The sequence below is a fragment of the Microtus ochrogaster genome, unplaced genomic scaffold (genome assembly GCF_000317375.1).
Source record: "Microtus ochrogaster isolate Prairie Vole_2 unplaced genomic scaffold, MicOch1.0 UNK5, whole genome shotgun sequence".
Classification (NCBI taxonomy): domain Eukaryota; kingdom Metazoa; phylum Chordata; class Mammalia; order Rodentia; family Cricetidae; genus Microtus; species Microtus ochrogaster.
The window spans coordinates 4,279,949-4,303,872 of NW_004949103.1; the positions used below are offsets into that span (position 1 = coordinate 4,279,949).

Sequence of the window (23,924 nt, forward strand, 5' to 3'; positions counted from 1 at the left end):
ATGTAGGAACCGCATCCTGCCATCCATGCCTTCTCTTTCCCAGGTAACCTTTGACTACAGCAACGAAATGCAGCAGAAAGGGAAATGCAGAATTCCCTCTTCAGACAGAGGAGTAACCGCACACAGATGTGTAAAATCCCTGAAACCTCTTCACTCTATGCCACATGGTTCTGAAGACAAGAAAATGCTGAAAGCAAGTATGCTATGTTCTGGAAGGTGTTCATCTAGGCCGTCTGCCTTCCAGTAGCGTGATCTTGACTTGTGGTGAACGTTCTTGTCAGCGCAAGACTTTGCTTTACTCACCACTCATGGATAGAGGGCTTCATCCTGGGGATCACAGTCATGTGCCAAAGGACAAGACATTTATGGCTTCAGCATTGCCTTGTGTTCTCCCCATAGTTTTCTGTCTACCAAATATTCTTTAAATGATCCTTTTGAGAGGAGATCACCTGAATATCCACCTGCACACCAGCCTGAGCCATCACAGACAAGTTCTGTCACCTCCACATGGGAATGGTAGAAGCTTCAAAGTGGTGTTGCATGGCAGGCTCTCTGACCGTGGAGGGGAGGCCCTTGGCTGGTGGTACAATTAGCTTTGCTCTGCCAGGTGCTCTTTTTGTGACACACTGCCTCATTCCAGCACCTATGCACCCAACCCATCACAGACCTGTGGTGGTTCAAATGCAAATGGCCCCCATAGACATAAAGAGTGGCATTATTGGAGGTGTGGCCTTGTTGGAGGAAGTGTGCCACTGGGGGTAGGCTTTGTGGTTTTAGAAGCTCAAGCCAGTATCGCTCTCTCTCTCTCTTCCTACTGTTTGCTGAACCAAATGTAGAACTCTCAACTCCTTCTCTAGCACCATGTCTGCCTGCATGCTGCCATGCTTCCTGCCATGATGATAATGAACTAAACCTCTGAACTGTAAGCCAGTCTCCAATTAGATGTTTTCCTTTATAAGTATTGTTGTGGTCATGGTGTCTCTACACAGCAATACAACCCTAGCTAAGACAGACCAGAACCTTCCAAACTATGAGTCAAAAATAACCTCTTTCTGTTTTTAAGTTGGTTGTCTTAAGCAATGTGTTGAGTAATGACTAACATGGGGGGCAAATCTAGACCTCCCTAGGAAGAGAGTCTCAACAAGGCATTGTCCAGCCATGGCGGCTGTGGGCTTGTCTGTGGGGTACCTCTTGAGTACATAAAGGTGGGCAAATGTGCCATAGTGGGGCAGTGCCACTCCCTAGACAGACTCCCTGTACATTGCATATGTTTAGAGAGGTGCTGAGCACTAACAAACATGAATGCACTCATTTCTCTGCTCTTGACTGTAGCTGTGACTACTTGCTTCAAACTCCTGCCTTAGCTTCCCTGAAGTCATGGACTTTAACCTGGAATGGTAAGCCAGATAAACCTTTCTCATTCAAAGTCACTATTGCCAGGAGATTTTACCACAGCAATAGAAACAAGACTAAAACAACACTTTCACTCTGAGCGAGGTTTCCTTTTCTCAACCTCCTGCCCTGAGTCCTTCCTCTGTCATCTCATTCCCTAATCTGGGTCCCTATGCACTGAGAATATGGTTCCTGTACTCCAGTTGGTCACTAGGATGGCCCATCTTGGAGAAACTCATTGACAGGCCTGTGACATCAGGGTACTCAGGGCTTGAAGGGAGACAGCTCCTGCAAGGCAGCCACTCTGCATCCCTATCCAGCCTCCCTCCAGGCTACAGTCTTACCATGTGTTTTCCCACATGTTTGGGTGGTCTCAAGGATGGGACTGCTTCCCACTGTAGCTGGTCCTCAGGCCTCTGCCTCTTGCTAAGTCTTCTAGCCTTGCCTTCAGATCTGAGGAGACCATTCACACAATAGTCCTGTAAGTCCATTTGACTTCCATGCCTGGGGACATCTCCTACCAGGCCCTGGAGCGGTGACAACTTTACGTTGTATCTTAGCATTCACAGGATGTAGAAGGCTCATGGCACAGGGACCTCCCTCCAAGCCCCTGTGTGGTCATGGGCCTGAGGCCTGGATTTCCATTTCTAGAAGGGGGCTTCTATTAACAACACACGCTAGCGACTCCAGAGGTAAACCTCACCTTGGTAGAAATCCATTGACATGTCCTTGGCAATGACAGCTAATTTTGTATTATGTGGGTTTATCTTTCAAGAATCATGACCACATATTGGCTTGGTGTCAGGATGTGGCTTAGTTTATAATTCTAGTTGTATGGGTATATATGTACTTGCTTTTCTATCTAATAATTTCTACTTAGTCACAAAGGCTAGAATTTAATTTTCCTGTCTCTCTGTTTTAGACATAATTTTCTCACTCCTCAGGGGACAGAGTTACCCAATTTGAATTTCATCTAAACTGCTTAGTTCAGTTGTGAGGAGGCCAAAACCATGCATGGGAGTCTGTCTGTCTGTCTGTCTGCCTGCTTGCCTGTCTTTCTCTCTCTCTCTCTCTCTCTCTCTCTCTCTCTCTCTCTCTCTCTCTCTCTCTCTCCTTCCTTGTTTCTCCCTCCCTCAGTCTCTCATTTGTTCCTACACCTGCTCAGTTTTCATCATGCAGGAATATCTGGAGCCATGCACACACTAGCCGCTCCTATCTGTTGGCTTTTAACCTAGTGGTGATGGAATCTATTGGCAGAGTTCTTGTTCTGCTCTTTAACCCAAAATGAGATTCTTGAGGCCATGCAGTTGGCTCCAGGATCTCACAGACACACAGAACAAGAAGGGATAATGTATGAGTCTAGAATACTAGTCATGGCCTCCCCTTAGTCATTTCGCTTCCCTGGAAACCCCTTGAAAGATGGTTAATGCCCGGTTTGACTCCACAAGCGCTCCCCAGGTCATGAATAGCCCCTTTCCTCTTCCTTCTCTGTAGACATGATGAGGGCACAGCTAGTTCTCTCTTTCTCCTGTTTCAGTTACCTCTGTCCCCATCTCCTTACTCTAGATGCTCCTACGGGGTCTGCGAGAGCTTGGTTGAGATGTTAGGACCTCTGTGGAACTCTGGCCTATGTAACTGGAGGGCTCCTGTTTCTGTCCTTCACCCAGGCCTCAGGTCATGTTTTCCTGCAAGAAAGGCTGCACAGGGCCAGGGCATTATGACAAGTAGAGGGGACCCCTTTTCATACCAGATGTGTGCTAAGTAGGTACCTGGTACATTCTATTGGGCCAGCTTCATCATCTGGAGTGCTCAATGCCATCTTAATTCCTACCCTCAAAGACCACCCTTCATCTGGGTACCTCTCTCCTCCCCGCTAAGCCCACACCCCCTTGCAGGTGTCAGGCCCTCATGGCAGCCTTCAGACTGGAAATGAAGTGTCGAGATCTTCTGTCCTTCAAAGCAAGGCTTTCAGCTGCCTTGTTTATGGGATTCTCTGAGCCACCTTTGGGCTGTGCACACATAAAATATGTAGCAGGAAACTGCTGCCCTTGTGTTCTTTTGTTCTGTCTAATTTCAATTCCCTGTCAGGTCTCCTTAAATTGATTGCTCAGGACAGCTGTCTGGGGAAAACTATGGTGTTCCCTCCTCCTGGGAGAGTAATTCCAGATGGTCCCTGGCTTGCTGTCATTTCCTTATGGGGAGGCCACATGAGTGGAGATTTTCAGCCATTTATTCCTCAGCATCCTGATTTCTCTCTGTCCTAGAGAGCTCCTCCTGGGCTTGGCTCTGCCCTGAAGGCTTTGGTAGGTGGCAAAGCTCTCACAGACTGGACTTCCCTGAGGTAGGTAATCTCCTGAGGCCTTGGGCTGGGCACTGTCACTGTGAGTTGATTGTGGTCCTAGAAGCAATCCATCTGGAGGCTGAGATCGCTTGCTGCAGAGGCATGGCTGCTGAGTGAACACAGGGTGTGGGGATGAAGGGTCAGGACTGAAAGCTTATCTGTACTTGGAGGGTGCAGGTGACCTCCCTGGAGGGGACCCTGGGCACCAGTGTGGAGCTGAGTCACTCCCTAAGATGTGAAAGCTCTCCATCAACACCAAGTGCTATGACTTTGGTGGGGGTCTGAATTTAAGAGCCCAAGGCCAGTCCCTGACTTCTGAGTGGGGATGATGCCTGAATCGGGAACCCATGGAAACTATGAAAACCAGCATTCTGCAGAGTCACCTCCAGCTGGGAGGGTCTGTCAGAGGGACAGGGTCTTGTGTAGGTGCTTGCAGGGTAGACTTGTGAAGATGGAGGTTAACCTCATCCTGGGAAGGAGAAAGTGGAAGCCCCCTCCTTATATCCAGAATCCTCTGTGTGAACCTCTTTTCCTCTGAGTAATTAAAAATATATTACATTTATGGACGCACGTGTGGGTGCCTATGTGGAGGTCAGAGGGCAGCTTGTGGGGGTTGGTGGTTCTCTCCTTCTCCAATGCGGGTTCCAGGGACCTAACTCACATCATTAGGCTTGGTGGTAAGTGCCTTTAGCAACTGAGCCATCTAAGAAGTTGCCAACCTTGTAGGCCATCTGAGAATGGACCTAATTCTACTCTAGTTATAGCCAACAGCTAATGCTCATCAGCCAGGTCTGTATCATGGGTCTTAGGACAAGATGGTGAGGTCCAAACCCAGCGTTTCTCAGCTCTGTGATGTAGGAGGCAATCAATCTGAACCGCTTTCCTTTCAGTCTGTAAACTGAGGATAAGACTAGTTTGGAAGGAAAGAATTTGGCGGTTCACCTCTAACCAGTTTCTTTCCCACCTCAGAACGGTCCTGACTAGCAGGAAGGCAAGAGAGCATCCTGTAGGTTCAGTGCTGATAGTGGGAGGAACCTGGGCTAGTATCAGTAGGTAGCCCAGGGGGCCCACAGGAGAGGTCAGGGGCTGCTCTTGGTTATCAGTGGTAGGAGACATGGAGGTCTTTGTGCTCACAGGAGTGTTAACCAGGAATGTTAAACAGGAGGGGTTGTCCCTTCAGAGGGAGAGATATATAACCTGTTTTCTGCCCAGAAGGCTGGGAAGGGAGGTGATTAATGGCTTGCTGATCTCGGTACTGTCTGTATGGCCAGGCCTCATGAGCTCCCACAGATTTTAATGTTTATTTCAGTCAGTCTACAGCTATCTTCTCTCTGTCTCCAGACCCTTACCATGAAGCTTGTTTATAATAAGCCTGCTGTCTCAGTTATCTATATAATCCGTAGAACCTATCTTTATGGATGATGTAACTTGTACTTTACAAGAGCTTTGATGTAACCATAGGATTGTGTTAATCATCACCAAGAAACGTTTTCCCAAATTGTGCTGTGCTTAAATATGCCTGAAATAAACCACCCGGTGTCAGACTCTTGAAGTTTGGACGAACACTGGTTACTGAGTCCTGTTGAATGGGACTTGCTTCTTGCCTCATGTGCATTGACACTCTGCTGGGCGTGGTGCTTGCAGAGACCCCCATAGTCAATGTGAAATGAAGAGATGTCCTGTGTAAGTGACTGGACAACAGCTGCCTGTCTCTCCTAGAAGCCTCATGTGCTACCTCAGGAGCACCCTCAGATGGCAGGGAAAGGCTGGGCAGCTGTCTTGGCGTACTAATTACATTCCCATGGTATTTTTGTGAGAGTCTAAGCATTTAGACACAGGACCTCACACACTGTATGCTCTCTGTAGATGCTGCTGTCCGTACCTCAAATCTGCAGGTTTCTGCAGCTTGTACTGGTGTTTATCCTCCTGGCAGCTCACTACCCTGCCAGGTAGGTGCCTGTCTTAGTGAGGGTTTCTATTGCTGTGATAAAACACCATGATCAAAAGCAACTTGGGGAGGACAGTGTTAATTTCAGCTTACAGATCTAAGGCCACATTCTATCACTGAGAGAAGTCAGGACAGGAACCTGGAGGCAGGAGTTGATGCAGAGACCATGGAGGAGTGCTGCTTACTGGCTTTGTCCTTATGGTTTGCTCAGCCTGCTTCCTTATAGCACCCAAGACCAGCAGCCCACGGGAGGCCATACCCACAGTGGGATGGGTTCTCCCACACCAATTATCAATCAAGAAAATACACCATGGGCTTTTCTACAGGTCAGTGTGGTGGAGGGCATTTTCTCAGTTGAGATCCCCTCTTCCAAAATGACTCTACTTGTGTCAAGTGGACATGAATCTAGCCTGCACAGTGCCTCCCTTGTCTTCCAGCCATTCTGAATACCCCACCTTCATGGTGTGGGTATATGTGTTCATGTGCCTGGTGTTTCCCTGACCATTTCACGGCCCCCTCTGCCATCTTATCACAGTTCCCTGATACTTGGGATGGGGACAAAAGCTTTCCATCCAACAGTCACAAATAGGCACCAACATAGTGATTGAAAGTAAGCAACACTAGATGAGACAGAAGTTTAATTCCGTTTGTTTTGCTAAATACCTAACAGGCAGGTGTCACCAAGACTGACTTATGAGATCCTGGGATCACCTTGCACACCAGGCAGTATATGACTGACTAAGCCCTGGCCCCACAATTTTGTCTTTCCAACAACATAGAGAAAAAGCAAAGTAAGGCTGTGAACATGCTCTCAGGGAGAGAGTGTGCAACCGTGTTGGATGGTGCCCTACCTCTTAACACCAGTCTGAGGGAGGCTCTAGCTGGACACGGTCACAAGGCCAGGAAAATGGCAAGGCTTTCAAGAACACTCCATCTTACAGAAGGGAAACTGAGGCACAGCAAGATGAACAAACTTTCCCGGTTGATGCCCGGCTAGGGAATGGTAGAACTGTGTTCACTGAGATTCTGCCCAACCTGGCTATAGTCAGCAGGCACTGTGCAATCTGGTAGGTAGGGGCTGGGTCTGCAGCTGGGGAGTTCCCCTGCTACCAAGTGACAGTGACCTTCCTTAGACCTGCCAGGACTCTGTGGGAGTTTCTCTCAAGCTCTTTCAGTGCAGCTGATCAGCAGTGACTCATCCATCCTAGACACCATCATCAGTGACCTTCCCCACTACCCTGCACCTTCTCCAAGACACAGGTGTAACTTGATTATCTTTGATTCCTCACAATTCGGTCCTAAGCCTGGCACACATCACCCCAGGTTCATCATTATTGGGCTATTGGCCATTACCATTGGCAGGTGTGTCGGTTAGCATGCATCTGCCCTTGTGGGCAGAATGAAGGCAGCCTACTGCATTTTAGTAAGGTCTAAAGCTGGGGCACACCCTTACCCCCACACCATTAGGCTTTGCTCTTCCTGAGCCCTAAGTCCCCCACCAGTGAAGGAGATATCTGAGCCCCACCCAATCCCCCAGGCCAGGCACGACGCAAGAGGGTGTCCTACCTGGGCCGCTGCAGAATGAGGCGATGACGGCCAAGATGCACACAATGCTTAGGTAAGGGACCCAGGCGGCTTTGTCCTGCAGGAGAAGGTAAATGTGAACTGGCTAGGAACAGCAAGATGTTTACGGACCTGCGTTTTTCCTGACTCCGCCTGTGTGATGGGCCATTTCATATCCCTAAGCTTCCATTGCTGCAAATGGCAACCATCAGCCATTCTGCCCTCTGATTTCCCAGACGTGGGATGCAAGGAGACGATGCTTTGCGGAATCCCGCAGGCCCCAGGATGCAGGAAATGGTAAGGAAGTGTACAAGTAACAGCAATCGAATGCTTTGTTCTAAGCAAAGCATAGGGGGAAATGTCCGGGTATTGCCACATTGAAATTCTCCCTGTTGTCATCCTTACCATGCAAAGCACTGGGTTTACACTCCTGCCTTCCCATGAGTGTGCAGAGCTAACTCACTCATGGAACATCCAGAGGACTTGTCGCTCACCTACAGGCAGGTGTTGAGGGAGCTCTGAGGTCCTGTTGGGTAGGACTTAGACCAGGGGGATGCCTGAGGCCGAAGAAAGACTCCAGAGCAGCTTCCTCTCCCTCTATCAGAACCTCAGAGGGCCAAGGACACTGCATAGCCACCCAGTCCAGGACGACTGTACGTCTGGATATGGGGAAATACTAGCTCTTGCAGCACACTGTCCCCCAAGGAGGAGCCAGCTCAGCACCACCTCTGAGGGACAGGCTTCTGACGTCACCATACTACTCTTGCCTTGTTCTGGGACTGTTTGGAACGTTAGGATATCTGACTGGTGACCACGATGCCCAACATTAGATGTTAAAATTTATTCCTAAAAATAATACCAAGACTTATCAGTTCAGTCAGTGCTTGATGAATGCAAGTTGCTCTGAGCAGGGGAGGGAGCAGAAGGGACAGATGTGGGGCTGGTAATCGAGACCCCGGGGTCCAATCCCACCTCTGCCATCATCCCGCTGCAAAACTCTGGTCATTTTTTTTCATGATTTGGACTTTCCCTACATAAAAGGAAGCAGTCTTTGGCTGGAGAGATGGCTCAGCGGTTAAGGGTACTTGCTACTCTTGCAGAGGACCCAGGTTTGTTCCTAGCACCTACCTAGTGATTCACACCACATTTAACTCTAGTTTTAGGGGATCGGACACCCTCTCTGGCCTCAGCAGGCACCAGTTACACATGTGGTGCACAGACATACATGCAGGGGAAAACACCCGTATGCATAAAAGAAAACAGTAAGTTTTTAAAAAGAGACACCCTGAATTTTGTCTGGACAGTGGATATTATTGTTCCTCCACATAAATACCCATGCATGCTCCTGGATTGCCCACCCCACCACCCATGCACGCTCCTGGATTGCCCACGTCACCACCCATGCATGCTCCTGGATTGCCCACGTCACCACCCATGCATGCTCCTGGATTGCCCACCCCACCGCTCATGCATGCTCCTGGATCACCTACCCTATGGGCCCATGCACGCTCCTGGATTGCTCACTCCACAGGCTGTCCATCAGTCCTCACAGCATCCCAGGCTAAGAGGACAATTTGCCCTTGTAGAGCTAAGACCCAAGAGGAGCCAGCAGAGTGGTAAGTGGAAAAGCCAGGATTCCACGTCAAGGAAGTCAGGTGACAGGGAGGTCACTGAGAAGTCACCTGACAGGCAGTGCCCAGCTCCCCTTGCCGGGAGGTGATTACTGGAGGGATACCTTAGGGGCATCTAACATAATCCCCTCACTCCAAAGATAGGTAGTTTGAGAGTCAGGGAAGGGAAACTTCCTGCTCACTACAACACAGCTCATCTGCGGGATTGACAGGGCCAGAAGTTGGGTTTCTTGTCTCCAAGTTCCAGGAACCACCAGTATACTGAAAAGGAAGCTCCTTGGGAGAGACGTCTTACAGGAGAGATCTATTGAGAGGATGAGCCCACAAACCAAAGGCTCCAAAGTGATGAAGCCAGAACTAGCTCCCTGGTGATCCTCCCAAAGAGTGACAGGCACAATGTCTCACCTGCAGGGTCAGGGTCACAGTGAGGGTCCCAAAGAAGAGGGCCATCAGCCCAAAACCGCCAATGAGGAGAGGTCTCCGTCCTAGGCGCTCGATAACCAGGCCCTGGTGTGAGAGAGAGAAAGAAGTAGGGGACACAGTTATTTCACGTTGAGCCCAATAACAAGGGACCACGATCCTGGGAACTGATGGTGGGCGGCCATGGAAGATTGTGGAAGGCTATGAAAGGCTACGGAAGGCTGTGGAAGACCATGGAAGGCCTTGGAAGGCTGGTTTCACACAGAGGGTGTGATCCAGGAGGACCACCTTATACTGATGCAGCTTTGGAAGTGTCCTTGGTCTCCTCCCACTGGCCCTTCTGTCTGTCACCAAGGTGGGTAAAGACAATGACCCTATTCTATAATGACCATAGGCCACTTCCAGAGTCAGGCAGACTTGGACTGATATCCTGGCTCTACCACTTTGCAGCTATGTGTGACTTCAGGTCTTAAACAGGGACAAGAACACCAATACCTCACCCACTCCACCCCAAGGCATCTAAGAGGCTGAATGGGTTAAATAAGGCACTGCTTGCTGTTTACATTGGGTGACTTCCCTTCCCCACCACCACTGTTTCATAAGAAAAGAACATCAAGGGTCAGAGAGATGAAATAACCTGGAAGAGGTCATGCAGCAGGAAGTGAGAAGGCCAGGAACTGGACCCAAGGTGTTGTCAAGACTCACGGTTGAGCTAGTCAGGGAGAGGGCCAGCTCGGGCAAAGGCTTGAAGGTGGACAGATTCCTATTGAGGGTGCCACCTCCTCTCCTTCTCTCACGGTCTTTTTTCTAGTATTCTCTGCCCCCCACCCCAACACACACACAGAGAAAAGTTTGTAGTATTTGTTTTCTGAATCTGGCTTACTTTGTTTGAAATAAATATCTAAAGTTCCAACGACTTTCCTGCAAATGTCATGATTTCCATTTTCTTTATGGCTGAACAATACTCCATTGTGTACATGAACCACATTTTCTTTCTCTATTCATCTGTTGGAAATGTCCCATTTCCTGGCTACTGTGAATGGAGCAGTGAGAAACATGGGGTAAGCAGGTATCTGTGGTAGACAAGCTTAGAGTCCTTGGAGGAAGGGGATTTTAAGTGGGGTGAAAGAGAAAGGGGGTAGCAGAATTCCTATGAGAAGGAAGCAAAAGGGGATTCAGAGAGGATGGGAATCAACAGGAACAAATAACATGAAAAAATGCCACAATAAAACCCACACTAAGTTCAAACACCACATCAATCAATCAATCAATCAATCAATTAATCAATCAAAACTATCTGCTTTGGGTGAGCAAAGTGGTGACAATGTGGAGGATCATGAAGACAGAGCATGTGGCCTCCTGCCTGGCAGCTTCAGGTGATAAGAAGAGAGACAAGGCCCAGAAACTTTGGGGTCTTTGCCATGAAGTTTCACAGCAGGGAGTCTGTGTCCTGATTCCCAGTAGCCAGGTGATGGAAAGCTTTCTGGGAGGTGGGCCTTCCCCCAGATGAATAGGGGCTGCAGTCTTAGCATACAGCATGTGGCCAAGTCACCCATGCATGACATTGCCCGGACAGGAGAGGCCGTTAGTGCACAGTCAGGGACTGGAGGCAGTTGAGAATTCCCTGACTGGTTGGATGGGCTTTTTCCTGCAGCCCCAGGCCTTCCACACTTCGCCTCTTGGGAACCTGACCCAAGAGAATAGGGCAACAAAGCTGTTCAGAGGTGAATGGGCTTGAAGATGGCCTGACTTGGGCTCAAGTCTGCCTCTCAGCCTTCCTTGCAGGAAGGACGGATGACTAAGTGGCTGCACTTCTCTGAGCCTGAGTCTCCCCACCTCGGAAGTGTGGATGGTAGCATCTCTGCAGGGTAGCTTTGAGGTGAGAGGAAAGGCATGCTGGACCTGAACTCAACTCAGGAGCAGCAGGGCCTACCCAGCACAGCAGAAACTGCAGCGTGACTGTTGGTCTGAGAAAGGCCCTGGTGGCTGCTCCCATTCCTGTCTCTAAGTGGCCCTGTGGCCTTGAACATGGAGCCCTTTCAGGACTTCTTTTTGTGCAGCCATAGAATTAGTCTAGGAGACAGAAGTGGGGGTCATTCTGAGCCCCTCCCCCCCCCCGTTCTAGGCGCTTCACTGAGCACATTTCAAGTACTAATCATTTAACCCCCACAGATACTCCCATGAAATGAGCCTTTTTGTCTACTTACACAGGTGAAACAAAAACAAAAAAATAAGTCAAGAGACTTTGGGACTTGTCCAAGGCACACAGCTGATAAGGGCTGAAGCAAGGATGCCTGCAGAATCTTTTCTGGTTCGGAAGTTTCCCAAAGTGGAAACAGGCAGAGCCCCCAGTTTGCCACAGTGCACTGCCCCATCTTCATGTCCGATCGCTGAACACACAGAGCACGGAGCCCTCCTTCCTTCCTGTCCTCCCCAGAAACCCTCACATCACTGTTTCTCCAGAATCCAGAAGCACCCCTGGCTGCCGTGGGGCCCTTTCTACTGATGGAGTGAGCAAGGCAGATATGCAGTGTGCATGGGAGGGCAGTGAAGACAGAGAGGAGAGGGGCAGTGAACTCACTTTGTGGGAGATGTGCAGGGGTGTGCGGGCCAGGGACGGTCATGGAAGAAGAAAGAGCAGAACTTTGTGGGGAAAGAGGGTGGAGAGAGGCCATAAGAAGGAGAGGGAAAATAAATAAATAAATAAATAAATAAATAAATAAATAAATAAATAAATAAATAAATAAAGGAGAGGGAAAGGAAAAGGGAGGGAGACAGAGGGAGGGGGGAAGGAAGGGGAAAGGGAGAGTTCCTAGGCCTTCAAAAGCCTGACCCCACCAAAGAGGAGGCATTAAGAGGGTCACAGTCCTGAGCATCGGGAATAGGGAACTGGGTCCTAGAGACAAGAGCAAGTCAGAACTACCAGGGTCAAAGGCCCAGAACAGTCCCGGATGCACCCCCCCCCCCAGGCCACAGGGTGAGCTAGCAGAAAGGACACAGACATGGATGCGTGCGCCTCCACTTCAATGCGCTTCTGAAACTTGTATGCTTCCTCCTCACCAGGACTCCATCTGTAAGACCACCATACCATGACCTAAGCTGTAGAGTAAATGCCAGAGCATCCGGGTAGTAAATATCTTGGAATTAAAATATTTTCTGTTAGTTTTGGATAGATTTGGAAATCCTCAGCATATAATTTTAAATAAAATCAATAAAGGTTAGACTAGAAAATAGAGTTACTGTATAAACAGCAATTCTGCCTGCTGAGCCCCAAGTCCGTGTGTGTGCTCGTGCGTGCGTGCGTGCGTGCGTGCGTGTGTGTGTGTGTGTGTGTGTGTGTGTGTGTGTATGTGTGTGTGTGCAGGCTTGCCTGTTGAGGCCAGCAAGCCACCCTGGGCCATTCCTCAGGTGTTGCCCACATTTTTTTTTTTTTTATGTGAGACAGGCTCGCTGCTCTGATGGGGCCTCACTGGTTATTTTAGGTTGGCTGCCTGTGAATCTCCAGAGAACTATGCCCCGGCCTCCCAACACTGGGATTCTAGGCTTGAACCTAGCTCCTTTTTATCTGGGTTCTGGGGAATGAACTTGGATCTTCGAACTTGCACAGGAATCTCTTCACCAAGTGATCTATTTCCCCAGCTCCCTGGCATTTCCTGTGTCCTATCATGGGTCATTTCCAGCACCCAGCCTAGCAAATTTCTATAACCATTTGAAATGTCACTAAATTCTAATGTACGGAAGCCACTCCTGTAACTGATCCTGAGAGTTTCCAGGCGAACAGAAGCTGAAAGCTGGAGGAAAGGGGACTTTGTCTCCTCAGTATCTCAGAGGAGCTGAGCTAGAGTCCCTGGTGACACTGAAATCAGTACAGAGGTTGCCAGGGACAAGCTTTGGAGTCACACAGGGGACCAGGTCACAGTGGGATCCGCATATTACATTGTTGTACTGATTCTGACTAGTGTAACAGCTGTGCTGAGGTTAGCGTGTCACAGTCAGACATCAGCGTGTCGCACTGAGTCTCAGTGGGCTGAACCTCCTTATGCTGTGAAGCCAGGATTAAGATGTGTTGCCCTTGGATGTGACATTCCACACAGAGATGGATGTGTGCTGTTTATTGATATTCATGTTTTCCAAGTGCAGGGCCCCGGGCTAGAGTGTAAGGGAAGCTTCTTCAAGTGAGCCAACCACAGGGTCCACATTTGAAAGCATGCCCTCAAATGCAAGCTAGCTGAGGAGTGATATTTACCCTATGACATCAATATTCAGGCTCTTTTTTTGGGGGGGGAGGAGACATGCTTTCTCCCAGGTCATTGCAGAAGCAGGAAGTCGAGTCAGAATGAAGCTGGAACATGCTCCTTGCACAGGAAATGACAGAGCTCAGAAGGTCTAGGAAGGCCCTGAGGAGCTTTCAGAGAGACAGAGTGAGGAAACAGACCTTCCACTACCAGTCCTGCTAGGCCAGGTCACCAGTGTGATCCCCCACCCAAGCCCAGCAGAAGCTCAGCCTGCTTCTTAGGGAATCAGAGTGGCTGGATATTCCTGCTCCAGACTAAAGCTGCCAGGGAAGAACACTAACTCAAGATGAACAGCTGCCCTTCAGGGTTACTGATGTCAGCTAGGAACCAACTACCAGACTTCTGGTGCTCCAAGAAGACCCTCTGGGGACCCTGAGCTGTAAGGTCCCCTCTGCAATCACTGTCTCTCCCACAGTGTGCTGGGACCTTTGAGCAGACAGCAGTGGCAACATGTTTCTGCTTAGGATTTTAAAAATCAACTTTGTTGGGTTACAGTTTTGTTCAATGAAATGTCCTTATTTAATTCTGCAGCCTAATATAATCTCGAGAAATTTACATTATCTATTACCTATTACCACAGCTGCAATATAGAAAATGCCCACCGCCAACAAGGTCTCCTCATGTCCCTTCTCTCAGCCGCAGGCAGCCCCTGATCCACCTTTTAGCACCGGGTTTAGAGTCACCAGTTTTAGAATTTCACACAGATCTTTGTAAATTTTTTGAGACCTGTCTTGTTTGTGATACGCATGAATCATTCCTTTTCACGGTTGACCAACAGCCCACTGGGTGGATAGACCACACACCTGTTGATGGACATGGTTGCTTCTGGATTTTGGTCTCTCATACACAAAGCTGTTATGAACACCAGTATATGAGTCTCTCTGTAGATATGGATTTATTTCTCTTGGGTAAATACTTGCAAGTGGAATGGTGAGTGGGTGGATAATTGTGAAAAATATTCTCTGAAGGGGCAATGACTTTAAACTTCTACCAGCGGTGTGACAGTTCCCATTGCTCCATTCCCTTGGCAACACTTGGAATTGTCAGGATTTAAATTTTGTCTGTCCTTGGGGTGAATGACAGGATCTTTTTATTTATTGATTGATTGATTTTTATTGAGCCCTACCTTTTTCTCTTCTCACCTCCCTGCCTCTCCCCTTCCCTTCAACCCTCTCCCAAAGTCCGCTTGCTCCCAATTTACTCTGTCTTAGAATGACAGGATCTTAAAGTTCACTGGAACTTCCCTGATCGTACTGAGAACTTTTTCTTGTGCTTTTTGGTCTTTGAGAATCTTCCTTGCGAAAGATCTGTTCAAATACTTTCCGAGTGCAGTTTTTCTTGAATTCTCAGGGTTCTTTACATATTCAGGAACGGGCTCCCTGTCAGATGTTTATACAGTCTTCCAGTCTGTGGGTCACCTTTTCATTTGCTCAGCAACATTTTTTTCAATAGCCACAGTTTTACATTCTCATGAAATCCAAATTATTAATTGTGCATCCAATCTAAGAAACCCGTTTTGTAAAAATTTCTGCTCTATGCCCTTCCTGGTGTACTAAATTGCTTTTCTTTGATTTTTAGATGCATACTGCATTTCAAGGTGATTTTTTTTGTACATATTGTGATAAGAGTTCCTGGTGGATGAGTACATGGTGCGGGGGAGGGCCAATACTCTAGTAGCCTGTTCCACAATTTGGTCCTTCAAACTCCCCACCCCTGACAGTAACCTCTCACCCCTGATCTACAAGCAAGCCCCCAAACTCACTGGCTCCCCGCGATGAATTTTGGTGTAGTTGTTCGTTGTTGGGGCCTTACAAGGATGGGGTAGATATTGTTTACATCTCCCCAGAGAAAGAATTCTTCCCATAGTTGTCAAACGCCCATTTGATCCTGACTCTTTGTACATCTTTATCCCCATCCAGCCACGCCTGACTGTCTGCCCTACACAGCCCTGACTCTGTAAGTCTGGGAACAGGGAACGAGACAGTGCGGGCTGAGCTACCACAGGGAAGTCCAGGCAGATGGACGTTTGCTTGGAGATTTCTGTTTAAATGACAAATGTGTGTGAGACCCATTCATGTGTCTACAGCAGAAGTGTGAGGGACAAGGCATCAGCTCTGCACTAATGTCATTCCTGGGAGGTGGGGTGGATGGGGTGGGGCGAGGCATGGTCCCTAAGAGGAATAAGCTAAAACAGGCTTAGGACATTTCAACCAAAATGCAAAAGCATTTTGGGCCCAACCGGGATATTAACCCCATGGCACTTCCTGGCAGCTTCTGGAACACTAGGTGCAACATTCCTCAAGCATGTCAGGCAGGCAAGAGTCAGAAGCCTGGGAATCAGAATTGGAAAGACTCAGTCTGGGATGGGCAGAGTGCAGAGTGGCTTCTAAGACCAAAATCTTGCCTTCACGCAGGGATGAACTCTCACAGGGCAAGGCAGGAGCTAAGTAAGCACCTTGTCCAGTTCTAACTCTCAGAACCGGCCGGCTCAGAGGCGGTTGCTAAGCAGCTGCTCAGGAAGTGGGGTGGGGCCAAGACATCTGTCTGGTTCTGTTTTACCTGATGGGGTATCTTCTCTGCTGAGTTTTTCTACACTTTGTTCTGTGATCTAGGTCTCAATCTCAAACAAGCAACAGTGTTTGCAACAGTTTCCAGAACAGCAATAATAGTGTGTTACAGATAGCAGGGCTCAGACAGCAGGGCTGTTCCTCATCTGTGTCAGCTGCAACTGCAAGATCAAGGTCCTGGCAGAGCCTTACTCCCTGTGAGGGTGCAGGGGAGGATCTTCCCAGCCCCACCCCTGCCTTCTGAGGGTCTTCCCCAGCCCCACCCCTGCCTTCTGAGGGTCTTCCCCAACCCCACCCCTGCCTTCTGAGGGTCTTCCCGAGCCCCACCCCTGCCTTCTGAGGGTCTGTCGCAGCCCTACCCCTGCCTTCTGAGCCCGACTTTTAAAAGCAAAGTCCCTGACTCTTACCAGAGGCCGAGCTGGCTCCCTATGGCTTTGGGTTCATACAACCCTAGCTCCCCAGTCCCTTGCCTACACCATAGTGGACAGGCATTCTCACACGTGAATGACACTCCCTGGAAGTTCACTTATCTGAACAACACAGCTAAAGCCCAAAGAACCAGCCTGGAAAAGCCAGCTGTTCTGCTTGATGGCAATTTTTTACAGCCACCAAGCTGCTGAGGGATGGCCGCTGCCCAAATTAACCATAGATCAAAAGAACGAGTGTGTCTTTCTGGCTCGGTGTTATTATACCTCAGAGCCATTTTAGTAGACTGTCAAAAATCTCAGCAAAGGGAGTGGAAAAATAAGCCAGGTGTCCTTTTATTGATAGGAAATTACCCTGAAGGGTTGGATGAAGTTGTCTGAGTGGCCCTGAAAATCAGGTCACCCAAACTTTGGAAAGAGCAGAGGACTTGCTGAATGTTGAGTTTGGGGGAGGAGAAGGAGCTCCCATAGGCTTTGATTTCTGTTTCCATGACAACCCTTTTTTCTTGCAGTGTTAAAGTAGCTTGTTGTTACTTTAACATGTAGCTTAAACCAACTCAAAGGTAACAGTTTATGGTTTGGATATCCAGGGGTCTAGAACAGGTCTCACAGGACAAAACCCTCAGTGGAGACCCTGGGGAGGAAAAGACTGGTTTTCCCAGTTCCCAGAAGCTTCCTGGGTTCTACGCCCCCATTCCAAGCAACAGCAGTGCCCCTTTATGCCTCACATCCTGACCTCTGACCTTTTATCACTTCAAAGGTCCATTGCCTGCCCAGATAGGCCCAGGGGACCGCCACAGCTCAAGTCCTCACTTCCACCTGTGACATTCCCTTTGACAGCATCTCACGGCCTATGACTTCAGACCTGCGGATCGTTGGGACCCATTAATTTCACCTGCCACAGACGGCAAGGGTTAAAAGTTGATTTTATAAATGTGCAGATCCGTTCAGAGGTGTATGGTAATTTCCCTAAGCATAGCCGGCTGGTTAGTGGATGCTCTGGACGGGATGTAGAGCTGTCCAGTTCTGAAGCTTAAACTCTTGGGTAATATTGTATCCTTCTCGAGTCTTTGATGGAGTTGAAGAATAGATAGTTATAGTTATAGTTTTCCTTAGTTAAGATAAAGATAAAATAGATGTAAATATTGTAACTGTAATTCTCGCTTGATAACTGTTTTGTTATATGTAATTTTACTATGTTAAAGTTAAAGCCTTCCTCTTTTTTTGTTTAAACAGAAAAAGGGGAAATAATGGAGGAAGGTCATTGGTTAATAAAGAAACTGCTTGGCCTGATAGGTTAGAACATAGGTGGGTGGAGTAAACAGAACAGAATGCTGGGAGGAAGAGGAAGTGAGACAGATGCCATGCCACTCCTCTCCTCTTAAACTCAAGAACACACACACACACACACACACACACACACACACACACGTGCAAGCACTCACACAGAATCCCTGCTATGTTCTTCTCTGCCAGGACACAAGGACGTGTACCATAGCCTCACTTCAGGTGACAGGGTGTGACTTAATCTGCACACATAGAATGGTGGGCACCTGCTGAGCATGCACCATCCTCCAGCCCTGCCAGTCACTTAATGTCATCTGTCTATTCCCCAATCCATGAGGCAGGAATGTGTCCTTATATAAATGGAGAAAGTGAACCATAGGGACATCATACAATTTGCTTAGAGAGTCACCTGTCTCAGGAGAAGCAGAGCTGGCATGGGAACTCAGACCATCCGTGTTCTGAGTAGAGATGCCAAAATCCCCACCCCACAGATGGAAGCTTAGAAAGGAAATGGAACACAGGCTTTGGAGGACCGATACAGCCTTCATCACCAAAGCAAACTCTCATATATACTGGTTACGTGATGCACCCCATTAAAGCTGCCGAATCAATACTAGGAGGGAAGTTAGTCTGCACCAGCCGCTGTTAGAAAAGCAGGACCCAGTGGGATGTAGACAGAGCCACTGCCTCCTAGGAACAGAGAAATCTGTACACAGTGTAGAGATGAGCGGGCATTTTCCCAAGCCATCCAAACAGAGGGCATCTCTTCATTCTTTTACGTTTTCCTGGGTTTTTACAAATGTACCTCCCTAAGTTGGTGTTGGTTTCTGATAGCAACAATCCCCAATTCCCCCAAAAGAACCCAAACTCCAAGTCCTCTTCTGCTTCTTCTGCTGTCTCCATCCCAGGCTGACTGATTTCTGTAGATCAAGGTCAGAATTAGTAGTGGGATTGGAGCAGCCTATAGCTAGAGATGGTTTTGGTGACGCTCACAGGTGGTAGAGCACTGAAAGGTTTTCCCCTTTAACAAAGAGCAGATCAGATCCTTGTTAAGAAGTAGCTTGTTAGAACGCTCGGGAAGGCAAGGAGAAAAACTTGGTTCTATACCAATAGCATCTTTGGGGAATCTACCAAAGATGATTCTACCGAAAAGTGGGCAGTGGGATGGGGAGTCAGCCTGCTGTGCTGACATCACCCTTGTCATGGAGATCAATGGGGGAGACTGAACACCTGAGCATCTCCTTCGAGGTCAGAAACCACACTCTGCCGTGTCAGAGATGTCAGTCCATCCCGCTTTCATTCTGAAGACTCTCAGGGGCACTGTGTGCCTACAGAGTAAAGCACAGACCGCACTCCCACGAGATCACAAATGTGAGCACTTCCTCAAGAGAGAAGCAGCGATGGCTCAGAGAAGCTGAGCACACTGCCCCGCATCACACAGCCAGAGCTAGGATTCATTTGTTTTCATTGGAGATGCAAGGAAAGGAGATACAGTGAGCAAGAGCCCAGGTGGGTGGAGACTCATGGAGTCTGAGCCTGTCCCAAAGCCAGACAGGGTCCTGTGACAAGGCCCACCCTCTTAGTTCCTCTGAGTCTGTCATTTAGCTCCTGGGGGATTCTCAGGAGCCCTCAGTGACTTACAGAGAAGATGGCAGCTAGGGTCTCAGTTCCACCGGTGCTCAGCGTGATGTATGGGATCTTGTCCTGAGGGATCCCAGATTCCCCAAAGATACTATTGGTATAGAACCAGATCTGTAATACAGAAGAAAAGACATGTCATCCAGAGACCTCAGCCTCCTCTCTCAGTTAGAATAAGGTGTGAGGATCTCTCTACACAGTGCCATTGAGTCCATACTCAGAGCTGAGCTGTGCCGTGCGGCCATGTGGCTTCCCCTCTTCTTCACTAAAAGACTTCTGTGTTCCTGGGAGTGAGTGATGTCTGCCCACCAGAGACATTGTTTCCTAGACTGCCTTGCAGTTAGGAGGATAGCAACAGAAATCTCGGTGGGGCTGGCGGAGGCTTCTTATTCTACTTACATTTATTTACATGTAACCAGTGTGTGTGTCAGGGGAAGGGATGTCAGAAGAAAAGTTGTAGGAGTCTCTTTCCACCATGTGGAATCCAGGGATTGAATGCAGGTCAGACATGGTAGTAAGAACCTTTAGAGAATGAATCATCTCACTGGCAGCCTCTCCCTCCTGCCCAACCCCAATTTCTTCCTCCTCTTTTAAAGAAACTTTATCAAAGAGACACACTCTCAAGTTTATTTTATTCTGCCCACTTTCCTTTCTGTGGTCAAGGCTGGAGAACGTGATGGTTAGAGTCTCAGTAGTCCTCTCGAGTCAGTAACTAACCTTGGATAAGCGTGCTCTGTGAGGATCAAAAACTGTTTCTACTCCACAAAACATTTTACTCTCACCCACTAGGAACTGCCCATGGCGGATCTACCACAGTATATACGGTACACACGATGCCCCTGAGGTCTGGGTAACTGCCATGGTGGATTTACAACAGTACATATGGTACACACAATGCTCCTGAGGTCTGGGTAACCGCTATGGTGGATCTACCACAGTATATAGGGTACACACGATGCTCCTGGGGTCTGTGTAACTGTACATGTACAGTCAGGTCCAAAGGAAACTCCTACCCCCTGAACCCCCAAAGGCGATTCCAATATCCAGAAATGAGTTCAACCTGGACTCTAGGAGGGTCTCTGACTGTTAGATAAAAGCCAGCATTGCTCAGGAGCTTATGAAACTGGTTTTCATCTACCAGAGGGAATCATTTCCCACACCCCTGGTATAGGGGACATATGGCTACCTGAGGTGCCTAACATCATATCAAAGCCCATGCTGGCCTCTAGGCTCCCTTAGTATCCCAAGTTCCTCTTACACGCTTTAAGATCCTTGCTAGCATTCGGTCCTTCTCACCTCCTCCTCTAACCTCACCAGTCACTCTTTCACTCCCTCTTATTCTTTCTCTCTGCTCCATCTTCTATCTCTTGCTATCCTGTTATCTCTACTGCTCTTGTCCAGTTTCCTGTTGCCCTAGCCCTGGTCATATCCAGTCTACTTCTTTTCTCTGCTCTGGACTCTTCCAGAGGTCTCCGGCTGTTCTCTCTCTCTCTCTCTCTCTCTCTCTCTCTCTCTCTCTCTCTCTCTCTCTCTCTCTCCTACAGTAAAAACCTTTGATCATATCATGGACTTGTCAGCAGTTTCTTCACTGGGTCCCTTTACATACAAAAACATCGGGACGGGGACAGCTCTTGGCAGAGCCATGGATGCTCACAGCTCAGGCTCAACACTGGCTACGCTGCTCTGACGCCTGTGTGAGGAAGTCCTTGTTTCTAATCTATCTTGTTACAAACAGTTGTTTGAGAAGCTTGTACCCAGCAGCTGGGTAGGTTTGCAGTGATAGGTAATTCTACACAAGGCCTCATGAACACCCAGAGACACAGCTCAAATCAGTTACTGTCCTGATCCTTGCCATCAGTTGGCAGAGATGGGTCTTAACGTTCACACGAAGCAAGGGGACACTGCCCTGTGTTATCTGCCTCCCATTTGAGTGGCTGGGGGAGGTGGGACTTTAGTCTACCAATATAAACATTGACTACCAAATTTGCAGGGAACAGAGGCAGCCCCTCACTAGCCTGCCAGTTCTTGTGTGGTTGAGGCTACCTACCTATCATTCCAAACCCCCAGTGTCCCCGGATTTGTCACCCAAGCTCCCTCCCCTTTGGGTAGCCATGGTCTCCCAGACCCCATCATGGTTGGATTGCAGACTTGGTTAAAAGGATTGTTTATTGTCACCCCAACTCACTGGTTTTTAGGGCCACCATGCTCTCTGCCTTCCACTCACTGGGAGACAGAGCTTGCAGCCCCCATGCAAACTTGGTATATATTTTCCTGTAGAAGCTTTCTCCAGCTCTGCGTCATCTCAGCTCAGAATCTCTCACCTGCTCCTCTGGCTTTTGTGACCCCTCTCTTTCCTAGTTTCCTTGCTCTGTGCAGTGGCACAGCCGTGGGCATCCTCAGCAGGTTGAAAGTCAGTGGTAAGAGTCACTGCGCATGACATTCTGTATTCACTGTCATGTGGCCATGGAGAGGGCTAAGCGATCTTGCTGAAGGCATTTAGACATCGCTAGACAGGAGCTGCCCTTCACACCCGCCCCAACCCCAGCCTGGAACCTGTGAGGTCTGCAGGGCTATCCTGTCCTATTCTGCCCATGAAGCACCCTGCCCCTACACCTCATTCCAAGGAAGGGGGAAGTAACTGCCTTCGCTTTGACCTCTGTGTGAACTGAAGGTGATATGATTTGACAGTTTCAGGCCCTTGTGACATGAGGGAGGAAGTGTCTAGAACACTCAGAGTCATGGAGCCATGGAGCCATGGCTGCCCCCACCTCACATAGTCTGCGTGAGCAGCTGCACCCACCTCCTCTTTTGCAGGTTGCCCCAGGTTCCCTCCTGCCCTGGTTCTAACATGCTGAAGCAGCCATGGAATACCTTGAGGGGTCTCTGAGGTCCCTCACTGCTTGGGGCTTAAGTACACAGAGCTTGAGATTCAGACAATCAGTGCTCAAATCTCCTTTCTACTGTTTCTAGCTAGAAACCTTTTAAAAAGTCGCAGTGTTTCTGTGCCCAACAGTGAGGCCTGAAGGACAGTCAACTCCTGGCCCCACAAGGCGCTATGTGTGCACGCGATCAGGACCACAGCTGAGTGCATAGTCAGGCCAGGGAGAGCAGATGACCCAGGTTGCTTTCTCTAGGTACACAACAGTGAGGTGGGAATCCAGGCTTCTGACTAAGTCCAAAGCTCTTTGTCCTGCGTCAGGCATATGAACTGGGGAGCGGGAAACAGTCACCCTCATGCCTGCAGCCCACCAGATAGATTTTTCTGGCACACCTCTGTGCAGTGGGGCTTGAAGCCACTCTGGCAGAATTCATCCATTACAGGATATGCAGATAGGAAATTAGGTCCTGGTGGAGGAGAAGGATCTGCCCAGCAATGTCATGGTTTTCCATCTAACAGCCTCGTTAAGTAAGAACTCCGCATGTCCTTAAGACTCCAAGTATGAGCCTTAGGAAACAGAGCATCCTTCCTCTCCCCTAAGAACAATGAGGGTCTGATATACCTGACCTTGAACCTGTGTGAGGGAGGAAAATGGCAGGATGGGCCGTGGCTACCTGGGCCTAGGCTGAGCTCTGTACTCCCAACTCCACATTGTTCTTCTCACTTAACCAGACCAAGGCAAAAGGCAGAAATGACTAAGGAGCCGAGTGATCTCATTTTACAGCAGAGTTTCCAAAAAATAGAATCTGGAGATGGAGATGCTGAAACCAGGCAGAATGTGTGGCTGCTGTCTTCCTAGGCAGTCGTTTCTGCTGCTGGACAGGAGCCTTGCTGCCACTCCTTCCCCACCTGAGGATCACCCACACAATAACAGGGGTGCCAGACTCTCATTGGGCAGGTATAAGGCTGAGCTCCATCATCTGGGCTCTTTGGGGGTCCTCCCCACAGCTACCCTTCTCCCTCCCTCCCTCCCTCCCTCCCTCCCTTCCTCCCTCTCTGTTTCCCTTCCTCCCTCTCTTTCCCTTTCTCCCTCCCTCTCTCCCTCTTTCTCTCTCCCCCGCCCCTTCGTCTCTTAAATGTTCTCTGTGCTGTGTGCCTAGAAGCCTGTCTGCATCCTTAAGTTGATATCTCAAGGTGAGCCATCCCCCTCGGTTCCCTAGAAGCAGCCACACTCAGTTTCTTTACTTCTTGGATTTGGGGATTTTACCTTCTGGCACACTGGAGAGAGTTAGAGGCCTGGAGCCTCCAGAGAGGCCTCAGCTCTGGCTCCAACAAGATGAAGCCACACCACTAAGACGTTTCTATTTAAATCATTTTGGTCCTCTGTCCCTTTGTCTTCCTGTGTCTTTTTATTGAGAGCCATGATACTTTATTTCCAGGGACACACAGTAGGACAACAGGTGACAGTGCAAGGGACAACTGTGCTGGCTGTGTGGATAAGTCCACTCCAGCCTATCCCGTTCTACAGAGGTGGGAAGT

The 23,924-nt window shown here is 48.9% G+C and overlaps 1 protein-coding gene across 1 annotated transcript in view; it reads right to left on the reverse strand.

The window, feature by feature from the left end:
* The window catches only part of Slc2a9 (solute carrier family 2 member 9), a 127,276-nt gene that overhangs the window by 35,783 nt on the left and 67,569 nt on the right, over positions 1-23,924 (reverse strand). Inside the window, exons 8-10 of the mRNA XM_005366032.2 lie at positions 19,511-19,621; positions 9,281-9,382; positions 7,248-7,323 (exon numbers count right to left, since the gene is read on the reverse strand). Of these exons, the coding sequence (XP_005366089.1) occupies positions 7,248-7,323; positions 9,281-9,382; positions 19,511-19,621 (289 nt within the window). The remainder of the gene's footprint in view (positions 1-7,247; positions 7,324-9,280; positions 9,383-19,510; positions 19,622-23,924) is intronic.